Source organism: Hyperoodon ampullatus, assembly GCF_949752795.1.
Source record: "Hyperoodon ampullatus genome assembly, chromosome: 19".
Lineage (NCBI taxonomy): Eukaryota > Metazoa > Chordata > Mammalia > Artiodactyla > Ziphiidae > Hyperoodon > Hyperoodon ampullatus.
The window spans coordinates 14245484-14259827 of NC_136932.1; the positions used below are offsets into that span (position 1 = coordinate 14245484).

Below are 14344 nucleotides of genomic sequence, written 5' to 3' on the forward strand. Positions count from 1 at the left end.
CTTCAGGTCCTGGGGCCTTTCCTCTTTAGACGCAACAGAGAGCATTCCCCCTCGCTGCTGTCCCAGACGCCACAGATGATTTCCCAAGAGCCCAGGCAGAACAGCCCTGACTTTAGGTCAGAGCGAGGAGGCAGGGCTGCCCTCTGCCCAGCACCTCTGTGACTCTGGCCGTTCCTTTGACCTGAGCTCTGTGCCTATTAAACTAGTCCATTCCTTTGCAGACAAGCTAACATGGGGGTCACCCAAGAGGTTTGCCCAAAGTGTGTGAAGTGTTCTGAATCCTGAATGCAAGAGGCTGTGAGTCTGCGTTGTCTTAAATGTTTTCTTCTAGGCTACGACTCTTAACTGGCATCCCAGACTCAGATTGGAGTCAGGGCAGCACAGGGCTGGGTGGAGAGAGGACAGCTCCGCAGTGCTCAGTCTCAGGGAGGAAGACAGCAGATCTCAAGGCTGAGCAGCGTCCACCAGTTGAGACTCCTGTGGAGCTGGGCCTGGGGCGAGGGGCAGCTGGCCTGTGGGGAGGCACCTTATGAACCCCTGTCCACAGCTGGACCAGCACCTTCTCTCTGCAGACACCCGAATACTTGTTGAAAGACATTTTATTATCACTGTTCCATTCTGTCTACTCAGGGCACTGGATGAGATGACGGCTCAGAAGCAGAGAAGCTGGAGACAGGCCCCACCCTTCCTGTGAGGGTCAGAAACACCCCTGCTGACAGCATGCAGGGGAGGACCCTGGGGAGCACTCACGCTAGTCACGGGCCACAGGCCCTAAGGTCTCCTGGGTGGGAACGGGAGGGCATGAGCTGTGTGGGGCAGACCCCACTCCACCTGGCCCTCTCGGGACCCGACATGCTGGGCTGGGGGCTTCCTCTCAGAGAAAGTCCTTCCCTTCCACCCTCCCCGCCGAGGCCCAGCCCTGGGGAGAGGAGTCAGACACCAACTCAAGAAGACAGGGACAAGGATGGGGCCTGGGGGGACGAGGAGCCAGCAGGCGAGGACAGAGACAGAAGGGCCAGGGTGAAGGGCCACCCCGCCCGCGCAGAGCAGGGCCACTACACGCAGAGGGGAGAGAGCAAGGCAGAAGGACGACGCTAGTTAGAGACGGAGGCGGTGCTTTTGGAGAACTGTAGTGTTACTCTGGACGGGGAGCTCCCAGCCGGGGTCAGTCAAACGAGATGAGCTGGGCTTCGCTGCCCTGTGGCGGCGGCCCCTGTGGCTGCGGCTGCTGGGCCACTGGGGGCTGCTGCTGGGGAGGGCCGCTAGAGGGCGCCATCTGTGGGGAGGGACACATGGCCCATCGGTCTGTCCTCCCTCCCCAGGCCCCAGCCTCCCCACCCTATTAGGGCTCCTCTCCAGAACACGCCACATCCCAGCCTCACCCTGGTACTCAGGCCCCTCGAGCCCACCCTCCCGACTCCCTGCCCTCTTCCTGTCCCCAGCAGAGCCCAGACGCCAGGTGTTCCCGATTCATGTCTGTGGACCTGAGATGATGTGACCTTGGGCTTCTAAGTAAATGCGTGGTTTGCCACCTGTAGGTGTTGCTAAGTGTCTGTCCTGGTCCTGCCCACAGAGCAGCCGTCCTGCCCTGCACTGGCTGCACTTCCCAGGGCAGCCCTGCTGCCGAGGTGGGTCCAGAGCAAAACCTGTCCCCTGTCATGACCCATGGTGTTGGCCCCGGGAGAGGCTCACCTGCGGGTACACGGGCTGCTGCCCCGAGATGTAGGGCTGCTGCGGGGGCGGCAGAGGTGCGTCTTGGCCGGGGAGGGTGGGCATGAGATTCTGTGGAGGATAAAACAACCCCACACTGAGAAAGGAGCTCTGTGACCAGATAAACGCCAACCAGCGAAGAGAGAGCAGTGGAGGGGACCTGGGGCGGTGAGCAGAGGGTGGAGCCTGCCCAGCACTGCCCCCACCCCACCCCCCTATCCGATGCCCCCACAGCCTCTCACCTGCATGCCGTAAGGCTGGTAGCCCATGGACACTGACTGGCTCCCCATGTAGCCCATGGTGCTGGACTGCGGAGGCTGGGAGATGGCCGGGAGGCTCTGCGGGGCCTGGGAAGCCACGTTCTGTGGAGGGGAGGAGGCAATGGGAGAAGGCTGAGCCCAGGTGCCCCAGTGGCCTTGTGGGGGAGGGGGCAGCCTCCCCGCCTACCTGATAGCCTTGCGTGGGAGTGGGCTGGTAGGATGAGTAGGCTGGGCTGGTGGTGGGCCCGGTGGGGCCCTGAGGGGCTGCCTGCGTGCCAGCGGCCCCTGCTGGGTACATGTAAGCGCTCACCATGCTGGGATCTGGAGGAAAAGAGGAAAGAGCTCACCACCCCGACGTGGGGAGGACGGCGGGGGCCCTCCTCTGACTTTTCCTTCTCCTTATGACTCTTGGAACCAAGTTTGTGTTTCACATTCTCACAAAACGAAAGTAAGTGAAATCAACAAAGATAGGAAAGGACCCCCAGAATATCACACTCTCCGAAGACCAGTCACACCCAAACTGAGGGATTGTCTGCAAGACAATGGGCCAGTGCTCTTTGGGAAGCCAGTGTCACAGGATGCCAGGGCAGACCAAGGAACATTCTAGATTAAAGGTGGTGAGAGAAGCAGGATAGCTAAACACGTGACGAGTTTCCTGTTGGCACAAACGGGGTACTGGGACCGTGTGGGAGCTGAGCCGGCTATGGACACAGTCACAACACGGCCTCAGAGCCCTTGGTCTGGCATCTGTACCCAGGCCGTGGGGAGCATCCTGGTTTAGCAAATGCACCGAGGCCTCTAGGGGTGAAGGGCGTCACGCCTGCCATGCACCCTAAATCGGGTCAGAAGAAAAAGTGTGTGTGGAGAGAGGGCAGGTGCTGACAAGGAAATGTCTGGGAATCTGAAAAATTCTTTGTACCATTCTGCCAACTGTTTTGTAACTCTGAAATCACACTGAAATAATAAAAGGCGGCGTAGTGGTCCGGGGCTCATCTGGGCTGTTGGCCTTCCGCCTGCCCACCCACCACCCCCCATTACCTGCTGTGGCCCCGGGCATGCTGGGGTAGGGGCCGCTGGTGGCTGGGGCCGGCTGGCTCATGTACATGGTGTGCATGGGAGACCCCTCCACTGAGCCCGCCGGGCTGAAGGTCCCCGCAAAGCTTGCTGGGCCAGAGGGCTGGTACAGCACGCCCCCCGCTGCGGGCATGGCCTGGAGCTGGGGATAGAGAGACGGCTTTCAGAGCAGTTCTCGGTCACCAGGGTGCCTGGAGGCAGTGGGATGTGTGGCAGGCACGTGCCTGGGCATAGGGCAGGGAGAAGGCTGGCATCTGGGCCCGCATCTGGATGGTCTGCTTCTGCTGCTCCAGGCGCATCTGCCGCTCCTTCTCCTGCTCCTGCAGGCGCTGGATGGCCAGCTGCCGCTGCACCTCCAGGTACTCCTGTGGGCCATAAGGCAGCCGTCAGGGCCGGCTTTGCCCCCCACACCCCCAGGGCTGGGCCGCCGCTGCTGCACCTGCTTCTTCTGCCGCATGATCTCCAGCTTCTGGGCCAGCTGGATCTGGCGCTGGCGCTCGGCCTCCTCGGCTGCGCGGCGCAGCTTCTCCCGGTGCTCCTCCCGCAGGGCACTGAGTGCCCCCCGGGCATCACGGATCTGCGCCAGCTTGTCCTGCAGCCCCTCGTAGTACACTGTGGGGAGGGGGCAGAGCGGGGGTCTTGGCAATGGCTCCCCAGCTGAGTGCTTGTCAACAGGGCGGAGCTGGCATAAGGGCTCCAGGGTGGGTGGGCGCGCACGCACACACGCAAGCACAGACTTCCTCCAGCTGACTGGCGCTCAGTGGGACGTTTCCTGCCACTGGGACTATCTCTTGTAGAACCCAAGGTCCCTCAGGGCAGCCCTGCCCACACGACCCCAGGCCTGATGATGCCTGGCGGAGGGCACCCACTGCCCCGAGGCGATGTGGCCGGCCCCTGACAGGAGCCCCCGTGGCCCCGGAGGGACGCCCGGGAGGGTGTGTGCGGCACCTACGCCTGCGCTCATCCAGCTGGTTGAGCAGCTCGAGCAGCTGGGGGTGCATGCCGTTGATGGACTGGAAAAGGGACAGCACGGCCGAGTCGTTGGTGATGCTGCGGCCCCGCACGTGGTTGCTCTTCATGCGGTTGACAAAGGTGGTGACGGCATTCTGCAGGGCTTTCAGGAACTGTGTGTGGCTCTCCTCCGACTCCCCATTCTGGTATTGCTGCCGGGGCACAGGGGGTCTGGCTGAGTGCCTCCTTCGCCCCCAGGTCCCCGAGCAGGGGCAGGGACCCACCATCTGGCTATGCCGGCCACTGAGCTCCGAGCCTGCTGCACATCTGACTTGGTCCTCCCGGTGGGTCTGCAAGGGGCACCCTCAGCACCCGGTTCACACGTGAGGAAACTAAGGCCCAGGGAGGCTTGGGTTTTGCCCAGAGGCACAGTGTGGCTGAGACAAGGCGTCCTGGCCCCACAGCCTCTTATTCCACTGGCCACCAAAGTGCAGAGCCCCAGGATATTCCAATCTAGTCAGGGTAGGCCGCGAGTAGCCGAGCTCTGGCCCACAGCCAGCCCAGCGAGGTTCAACGGAGAGCCATGAGCTGCAACGGCCTGCCTCCAGGAGGTCGCTGCGGGCACAGCTCGGCCCTTCTGACAGATGCTTGCGCGGGGCCTAGTGCACTGCGCTCTGGGAGGCCAAGTATGCCCCCAGCCTGAGGAGGGAGCCATGGCTTACCTCACTAAAGGGGCCTCCGGCCGGATTTACAGGCTGAGGGTCTGTCTCCGGGAGGGAAGTCTGGAAGACACCAGAGAGTGACTGGGACTCCGCCCCTGACCTATCCTGGCAGCCCCCTCCCAAGGGACCATGGCCAGGAGCCCGAGAGCAGCCCCCTTACCTCCACACTGGCAGGGACTGCGTGTGCCTCCCCGGGCTGGGCAGCGGGCTCCGTCAGAGGCACCGGTGCGGACGGCGTGGGGCTCTTCCGAGCCTCCTCCTGCTTCTTCTCCCAGTAGTTCCGGTTGAGGTACCGGGCGAGCTGCACAGGCAAGAGGGGGTCACTCCCAAGAGCCAGGAGGCAGCAAGGGGAAAGTGCCACACACAGGGTGTCCTCACCTCGGGGTCGATGTCTTCAGCCAGAGGCGCCGACGAGTTCTGGGGAGATGTGGGGGGTGTGAGGCGTCATAGGCTGGAGCGGCAGCAACCCTGGCCATCGCTCAGGAGGCCTGGATGACGCAGCCATGACAGTGGACCCTACAGGCTGGCCAAAGCCTGTCCGAGCCCCAAGGGGCTCCAAAACTGTAGACAGGGCGCAGCGTGGTGCCCCACCAGCCCTCCCACGAACCACAGGGACAGGTGGGCAGGTGGCAGGGCTGCTCTCAGCCCCACCCATAGAGCCCTGCAGAGTTTACAAGTGACTTTCTAAACCTTTTCTCCCACCTGCCACCCACCCTCTTTTTACAAAGAGAACTGAGGCCAAAGAGAGGCTGGGTCCATCCCCAAAAAGCAGACCTGTGACGGCCCCACTGAAGGCCAGAAAAACGCAGAGCACCTTTGACCCCAGGGGTTCTCACCTCCTCCTGCTCTGGGGGGCATGGAAGAGACCAGGGTCTCGATAGTGAGACCGCCAGCCTTTACAGTGCCCTCTATCCCACAGGGGTCCCGACCAGGGAGCTGAGACCCGTGGGCGCCAGGCCGCACCCTGCCCCTGCCCATGAGACACGTGCCTCCGGGTTGGGGCACCACCCCCCCGCCTCCCCACCCCACCATGGGAAGGGGGTCCAAGCCAGTGGGGCTGAGCCAGAGGGTGGGCTCACCACGGGCGAAGAGTACAGGCTGCTGGCAGGGGGCGCTGACGAGGCCACAGGTGTGGGCTCCGCCTTGGGGTACGCGGCATAGGCCGACTTCTGTCTCTGCAGGAGAACCAGGAGGAGGGTGTCGTGAGGGTGCCCCTGGACTCCCCTGGCACCCCCAGACTCAGCGAGGCCACCCCCGGCTCACCATCCTCTCCTTCTCCTCGGCCTCAGACTGCGACAGGGCCAGGGCCAGCTGCAGCTCCTCCTCCTCTTGCAGGGCCGTCTCATCCCTCTTGGGGGGCAGCTGAGGATGGCAAGGCAGGGTGAGCCGGGCCCAGGGCTGAGGCGCCCCCACAGGCCCGGGCAGTACCTGGGACTGCTGCGACAGGGGGCTGGTCAGGTACTCCGGGGGCAGCTCCGTCGTCGAGGCGGCCTTTCCCTCCGCTTTCCTGGAGCAGACAGGACGCTGTACGTCATCGGGCACTGTACCCCTGGCCCCCCACAAGTTCTCAGGACACAGCCTGGGGCTTCCCTCCGACGTCCCCACAGAAGGAAGACGGGGGTTCCACAGACCACGTTCCAGAGAAAAGCTGGACCCTCAAACCAGCTGTCACCTCTGGGCTGTGGAGCCCTGGGCAAGTCACCGGCCTAAGCTACAGCTCCCCCTCCTGCAAATGGGGCTCAAACACCCGCCTGGCTGCGGCTTTCCACAGAAAAGGACCTCCTGGTGGAGCAGCCTGCAGACACCACTTCACCAAGGGATCAGATTCCGTCACTGATGCTGGGACAGATGGACAGCACAGGCTCCCAGGCCAGCCGCACAGAACCTGTCTCTAATCACGAGGAAACCTTGGACCCAAACCCAGAGATGTGCCACAACAGCCTAGGCCCCTCAGCGACGTCCTCGTCACAAAAAATGAAGCAGATGAAACATGCTGGGTTAGGGAGCTGATGTGGTGGCTGGGTCCTGCCAGGACAAAACCACCACAGGACGTTACTGGGACACGGGAACCCTGGACAGGGACTGGGGAGTAGGTGTCAGGACCACGCTGATGCTAAATGCCCCAACTCGACAGGCGGCAGCAGTCACATGGGGAAAGTTCCTCCCGGGAAGCGCACGTAGGAGGTCGAGGCGAGGAGGACAGGGTGCCTGCAGCTCACTCTCAACTGGTTCAGGACACAACATGTATGCGTGTGGACACGCAGGCAGATGCGGGGAGGGCAGGTGTGATGGAGTCAATGGGGCCGAGGGACCCAGGCTGTGGGAGGGGCAGGGTGTGTGTGTGGTCTCCAGACCGTTCCTGCATCTCTTCTCTAAGTGTCACTCCCAAACTTAAGACGTTACAAAAACAAACCTGAGCAATTAGCTAGCAGGTCTCAGAGCCGGGGGCCCTGCAGGGCTCTGTCCAAGTCTGCCACTCCCCCCGCCCGCGCCCCCCCGCCCCGATTACCAAGGTAGAAGCTGGCTCCGCTCAGTGTCCAAGGGGACTTACTTGTTGAGCTGCTCATAGCAGGGCTCGCACACACGCACCTCCTTCTCGATGCCAAACTTGGGGATGGTGGAATACTTGGAGGAGCATTTGCCGCAGAAGATCTGGCCGCATGCCCGGCAGTGGTGCTGCGACACGGGACAGGTCAGGGCAGCCTGGCCGGCCACCCCTCACGCCCACCCCCCACCCAGCACTGCCCACTGCAGGACGCGCCAGACCGGGTCTCCCAGGCCAGGATGGGCAGAAGGCAAGCCCAGGAGGCCACAAAGGCCCTGGGGGAACAGGGTGCACTTGCAAGCTCTCAACTGTAGCCTCCACTTTGAGGAAAAGAAGTCAAATTAAGAAGAAAAATTCACAAAAAACATGCATGAGTTGTCCTGATAAACGAGTTCTGCTGGACGGTGAGTCTGGTGAGTCTGCTCAGATGTCCCAGGCCCCACCCTTTGCCACAGCCAGCCTGGGCTTCGGTGGGAAGAGGGAGGGTCCAAGCTGCACAGGCCAAGTCAGCTGAGCAGACTCGGCCAAGGGGCTATTGGCCGAGGCAACGCAGACCCAAACCCCCAGCCCCGGGCGTGGGGTATACTCCCGTTCCCAGAGGGGTGCAGCCTTGCCCGAACTTCACCTGACAGCACTGACCATCAGACACCAACCCTAGGTGACCACACTCCCTACACCGCCAGGTCCCAGCCAAGAGAGAAAGGCCCGTGCATGGGTGCGGTGGCCTTGTGATGACAGCAGGTGGCCTGGGGTCTGCCCCGGCCAGGCATGGAGCCAGGTCCCTCCCCAAGGCGGGTGCACTCACCTTGCGGGTCATGACCCCGAACTGCACCCGGCACCGGTGGCACTCCTCAGCATCCACCCAGTCGGGGGCCTGGGGACAGGCAGAGTCGGGTCACATAGTCCCTGCCCTCCCTGCCGATCCCCGCTTCCCACAGGTGTGTGCAGGGGACTGGAGCCAACTCACTGCAGACGTGACTCGAGGAAGGATCTCCCTCCAAAACAGCCTTCCTTTCTTTCTAAAGACCTTACAGCAAGACTTCCCACAGCTCTGGGGACATATAAGTATTTGTCTTCACGGCTGTGGGAACCACAGCCCTAAGGCACCTTGAACTGGGTTCCTGTCTCAACCTGCAGACACAGCTGCATATTCTACTGAAATGAGTCAAGCTTTCTCGTTTTTGAGACAGATCTGCAGCTCACCTGCTGCCAAGAGCCCAGATCCCAGGGCTTCCCTTCTGCATTCTCAAAGCAGCCTAACGCCTAGACCTCCAGCACCCCGTGAACTCACTCTCTCCGCTGCAAACATGGCATCGCTCTCCTTGAACTCTGGGAAGACGTGTCCTGGAGAAAGGAGGCCACTGTTACCACCAAGTGCTGCCCTAGTGGGCGAGGCCCATAGCCTCACCTGCCCGAACCCACCTGCCCTGAGGCCTCCAGAGCCGCATCCTAGCTCTTGGCATCTGCCTCCCCAAACAGACAGAAGAGGCCCAGAGCCCCCCGGCAGCAGGCACGGTGACCCCACACTGCGCAAGGGCGTCTTGGGGCACAGCTCAGCCGGCCCGCCCCCCAGCTGGGGTGGATCCCCACAGGCCGCTCTGTCCCGGGGACCACACACAGAGCCAGGCGCTGCTCCCCCCTCATCAAGGCCTCACCGACATTCCCCAGTCCATCTGGCTCCTGGTCCCGCACCCCAGCCAAGTGTGCTTCCCGAAGCTCTTAAATTTGGAGTTCCTAAGCTGTTTTTTGAGACATGGACCCCTTGGGAATCCCATAAAAGCTTTTTGTTTTTGGCCGTGCCGTGTGGCTTATGGGGATCTTAGTTCCCCAACCAGGGGTCCACCCAGGCCCCCAGCAGTGAAAGCCTGGAATCTGAACCACTGAATCGGCAGGGAATTCCCTCCCATAAAGCTTTGCACGTTCTCTCTCGTGTATAACATCCAGGGATTGAGAGCCTGAGGCCAGCTCACCGGCCTCATCACGCAGTGTCTGCACGGTCCTGCCCACCCCGCGGCCAGCAGGCACCGCCCCTGCTCCCACTCCATGCCTCATCTTCAGGGCCAGAGGACCTGCCCTCCTCCCCCGCAGCACAGGTGGGAGAGGCCCCAGCCCACCCCTCTCATTCCATGCCTGGCAAGAGCACCAGCAAATCCTCAAACAAGGCCTGAATCCACCGCCCTCCTTGCCAAAGCCCACCACCTCTCCACTGGCACCGCAACAGCCGGGAGGAACGCACAGTGGGCCTTAAGAAGCACACCTCGGCTGCCACACCCCCACTTACAACTCTCTGGGAGTTTCCGCTGTGCCCAGAGCACAGTGCTACCCCCACCGCGCATGGGGCAGGCACAGCCACCCTTGGGCCCACCTTGTACAGGGCAGCCCCTCAACTCCTGGTGGCATGTCCCAGGCCTGGCGCTGGACCCTCCTGCCCCCCACTACCCTGACTCACCTTCCACCTTCATGATCTGGTACGTGTCCTGAACGACCTTGTATTTGGGCTCGTTCCGGAATGCATGTGCCCAGGCCTGAATCAGGTACAGGATCTTGTTTCGGACGTTTACTTCCACCTGCCTCTGTGGAGAAGGGAGGAAAGAAGATAAGAACTTTGGGAGAGGCAGGTGCCAAAGAGACATCTCAGCATGAAAAAGCAGCTGGCAAGACCCCAACACTCCGAGCAGTTGGGGCTGGCAGAGGTGGGGCGGGTCCCCCAAGTGGGGCAACAGGGCCATGTAGTGACCCACTCCCCAGACCCAGGCCTACTTTAGGAAGCCCTGTCCCCAAGGACAAATCCATTGCACCTGTCTGCCCACTCAGGAACTGGACTTATCTTTAACCGCCTAGGTGAAGCTGCGCATCCCTCAGGTGGAGGCTCTCAAAGACCTACTGCCCCATAACTACCTGTCTCTCCCCACCCCATCGCTGTGCCCTACAGGTACCCTGACCGCCTAGCGAGCTCCTCAGCCTGTAACCCACTCTGGTGCCGGCTAAGGCCAGCCTCTAACAGGCAGAGCCAATCAGGCCTGGGCTGAGGAAGCAGATGCAAGGTCGGCTGGCCCCCTCCTTCCAGTCATAGGCAGCGCGGGCAGGCGGGGGAGTGGCTCCAGAAAGTTCCCCACATACAGAGCCACCACCACCAACAAACTAAAGAAGCACAGACAATCACATTTCTAGAGCTCTCTCAGGATCCTATCCACACACAATGCTCAGGATGGTGGGCCAAGAAAGCTGCTTCGAGACTTCTCTGGTGGTGCAGTGGTTAGGAATCTGCCTGCCAGTGCAGGGGACATGGGTTCGAGCCCTGGTCCGGGAAGATCCCACATGCTGTGGAGCAAATAAGCCCATGCGCCACAGCTACTGGACCTGCGCTCTAGAGCCCACAAGCCACAACTGCTGAGCCTGAGTGCCACAACTACTGAAGCCTGTGCGCCTAGAGCCTGTGCTCCGCAACAAGAGAAGCCACCGCAATGAGAAGCCTGAGCACCGCAACAAAGAGTAGCCCGCCGTTTGCCACAACTAGAGAAAGCCCGCGTGCAGCAACGAAGACCCAACGCAGCCATAAATAAATAAAAAAATAAATAAATAAAAATTTAAAAGAAAGCTGCTTCAAGACACCAAGCACAGCTCACGTGCCAGGGTTCCCGCTCTTCCCTGTAATCGGGGTCCAGTCAGTGGACCCCTTTCCAGGTAGCCCTGCCCCTGTGAGGGGACTCAGACCATGTGCAGTGTGAACAGGACACGATCGTGCCAGGACAAGGAGGGTGGGTTCTAACTCCTCCGCTGTCACCCAGGCCAGAGCAGGGGCTGGCCAAGTCACCAGTCAGGGCTTTGGAGAAGCCCCGCCATCAGCTCAGCCCCAGACGGGCTCCTGGCTGTGAGGCCCACAGGCGCCCAAAGGGCACAGGCCACAGTGGCGGCGGAGCTGGTGCTGGGGCTTCACTCCCTGGTTGCCACCCAGGACACCCGCACCCTCAGCTCCGTGGGATGCCCCTCACCCACAGAGGGGTGGGGGGCGCGTAAAACCCACTGCCCTGGCGTCCCTGCTCTGCTATTGCTGTTCCCCAACTCTCCCTCCACAAGCACTCATGTGCCTCCCTGCTCAAAATTCTACCCAAGCCCTTTGGGGACCCCAGGCCTCCACTTACATCCTCTGCCCATGGCACACCTTCTCCACTGCTCAGGGAGCATCCCCTGCCCTTCAAGACTCAGCTCCTGGCCCCCAGGAAGCCTTCCCAACTTTGCAGGAGGAGTGGGGTCTCCTCCACACCCCCAGACGCAGCCCCGCTGACTTCTGGGAAGGCCTGACCTCACCAGGCAGGGACCACGAACACTCGCCTTCCAGCCCTCCAGCACCTGGCACTGTTCCCAGCAGCAAAGCCCCAAGAAGCCCGTGGGGTGGCACACCCCAGTCGGGGCCTCCCTGCTCCCCGCAGAGCGCCCACCTTCAGCAGCTCCTTCAGCTCCTCCATGGTCTGCTTGTTCGCCACCTCGTCATGAACCGTCTGGCCACAGTTCTTCACCACGGACTCCATGACCTGCAGACCCCAAGGAGGGGTAGACCTGAGTCTCTGGTCAGGGCAGGAACTCCCCGTCATGGATGGGCCCACCTCCCCACAAGAAGGCGGGCCTCCACAGGGCCCTCAGGCCACCCAGCCGGACAAGAAAGCCCGCGTTACAGCCTCTGAGGCAGGAAGCAGCCAGGGCTACACCTGCTTCTTCTAACTCCGTGTTTTATCACCAGGGATAGACACTGGAGTCAACCTCAGGGCCCACACGTGTCAGCCTCAGGTGGAACAGCTGAGGCATTGCTCCCAGCCCCGCCCCACGGCCCCAGTGCCTCCACTTCTGGCGGTACGCCCATCCCTGCTATCCCCACCAGTGCCACCTGGAGTACAGGGTCTGATTACCTCTAGGGCATACAAGGCCACGTGGGGATTCTTGTCATTGACTTTCTTCTTGATGGAGCTCACTGCATATTTTGCTCTGACAGGAAAAGGCATTGATAAAAGCAGAAAGACAAAAAGAGAAAGAAAACAGCCTCTAAGACTGAGAAAAGCCCACCCACCACCTGGTCCCTGAGACACCCCCCAGGCAAATGTCCAGGTAACTGTGCCCTCCCAAGCTGTACAGAGAAAGTCCTTTAATCGTCCCAAGATCTCAAAAACCCCAGCACACAGACCACACAGTCCTCCACCAGGGCCTAACATGGTTGGCTTCCATCGGGCAGGATCTTGGAAGATGAGCGGACACCAAGCAACCCTAGTCCACGGGGCGGCCACCCCATTGCTTTTGAGGGAGCACTTACTGCGTGTCCCCCTGGCGGATCAGGTCACAGATCTGGAGGATGGACTCCCAGTCGGTCTCCAGAAGAAGCTGGCTGGTCGCTTTGTCTAAGAAACGCACCATTACAGGGGCTCATCCTGCTCTGTGATTCCCCAGGTGGCCACCCAGCTCAGCAACAGGCAGGAGGGACTGCCCCCTTCCCATTTTAGAAATTTGGACCAAACAGAAAACTACTGAAAATGCTCCTGACACCTGACAATAACCATGAAAGCACCGTCCTTCCTGAAAGACAAACAGCTTGGAAAATAACAATGGAGAACGCTGTTGTGAGCTTTTTACATGCCAAGTGCTGTTCCAGACACTTTACGTGAACTCACTCAACTCTCACACAACCTTAAGAATTAGGTGGTATTTCCACCTTCTCTGCAGACAGAGAAACTGAAACAGAGAGGTGAGGTCACTGCCTGAAGTCACACAGCTTGCTGGGGCAGAGCCAGAATCCAACACTATGCTCAGCTGCTTCTCAACAAAGAGAACTCTGCTGCCTCATCCCTCAGAGTTCCTGGTTTTTCAGAAGCTTAACCTATTTGATTAGCTCTCAGCTGAGGCATGGCTGGAGAGACATGGAGCAGAGACCCCAGTCCTGTTCCAAGTGTTTTGTGGGGCGCAGACAGGATCGACCTGCCAAGGATTCTCCAACTACCACCTCTAGTCTATGTCGCTGTAGCCTCAGACAGACAGATGTGCTGCTCAGGGGTTGCTCTCCAGCCCAGCCAGTACCATCTTCCCTGGAGTTGTACAAATGGTAAACATAGATCCGGGAGTAACTTCTGGACTGACCACTGAAGGGCTGAACAACCTCATAAGCTGACTTCCTCGGCCTGTATGTTCAATGAGCAAGGAAGGCGCCTCATCTGAGGTCCCTCTGAAACCATATTCAAGGAACACGGAGGGCAGGCTCGGGCTGACCATTCCAGTACCCAGAGCACCGATCCCAAACACAGAGCACACACGGTTTCATGGAGGGGTGGGGGCTCGCCCATAAAAATCGATTTTCCTTCCTAAAATCTGTGACCTCCAGGAGGCTCAGAAGGATCAGCTATCCACCCCAGAAAACAGAGGAAACGCCTTCCTAGTCCTGGGCGCTTCCGGGAGCCCAGTGGGGACACAGGGCGCAGGTCTGGGTCCCTGGGGAAACAGCGCTCCAAAGAGCTTGGCAGGACCTACAGAGGACATTACTGGCTCCACCCTCTGGGGCCCATGTATGGATCAGAACTCCCAAATCCCCCGCAACCTAGGTTTTGGTGGGGAGAGTCTACTGAGATTTTACTATTTCACTGAGTCACCCGTTTTCGTGACTCAGGACGTGAGGCCTGCTCGGCCAGACGCTGGTGGTCGTTTCCCCAAGGCTCCTGGCCCGTCTCCTGCGCGGACCCTCATTTACTCGGCCGGCGCCGGGGCCGCGCCCCGGACTGCCGGCCCTGCGTTGCCTGCGCGCCCGCCCAGGGCCCGGGTGGCGCGGCGGTCGCCCCGGAGCGCTGGGGCCCAGGGGCTTTCGCTCCGGGGGCGGGGGCCGCGTTACCTAGGAGACGCTCGAAGGTGCCGCTGCCGCGCCCCATGGCGAACCAGGAACCCGACCTGACGCCGCAGCTCTCCCTACAGCGAGCCGGCGCGCGCCCGACTTCCGCTTCCGCCTGCCGCCTCGGGTGCGTGCACGCGCACGTAGCTGGCCTTCTCGCGAGCCGCGGGGAGGCGGGCCTTTCCGCTCGCCCCAGACACTGGACCGCGCCCGGATTGGGCCG

The 14344-nt window shown here is 61.0% G+C and overlaps 1 protein-coding gene across 3 annotated transcripts; it reads right to left on the bottom strand.

Moving 5' to 3' along the window:
• Nucleotides 1–581: 581 nt before the first annotated feature.
• HGS (hepatocyte growth factor-regulated tyrosine kinase substrate) lies at nucleotides 582–14161 on the bottom strand (the record flags this gene model as incomplete). 3 transcript variants are annotated; one of them, XM_079725999.1, is made up of 22 exons in its annotated part: nucleotides 582–1276; nucleotides 1693–1782; nucleotides 1953–2072; nucleotides 2158–2291; nucleotides 3009–3186; nucleotides 3269–3409; nucleotides 3484–3656; nucleotides 3997–4230; nucleotides 4723–4777; nucleotides 4878–5018; nucleotides 5096–5134; nucleotides 5797–5892; nucleotides 5981–6079; nucleotides 6146–6224; nucleotides 7269–7393; nucleotides 8068–8136; nucleotides 8554–8606; nucleotides 9712–9835; nucleotides 11702–11794; nucleotides 12167–12242; nucleotides 12565–12649; nucleotides 14125–14161. In XM_079725999.1, the coding sequence occupies 22 exons, from the start codon at nucleotides 14159–14161 to the stop codon at nucleotides 1166–1168; spliced, it is 2352 nt and encodes a 783-aa protein (XP_079582125.1). In that variant the 3' UTR covers nucleotides 582–1165. The 3 variants fall into 3 exon arrangements, with proteins under 3 accessions (XP_079582125.1, XP_079582127.1, XP_079582126.1); XM_079726001.1 differs by having other exon boundaries at nucleotides 3997–4204; nucleotides 4718–4777; XM_079726000.1 differs by having other exon boundaries at nucleotides 3997–4207; nucleotides 4718–4777.
• Between the last annotated feature and the right edge of the window lie 183 nt (nucleotides 14162–14344).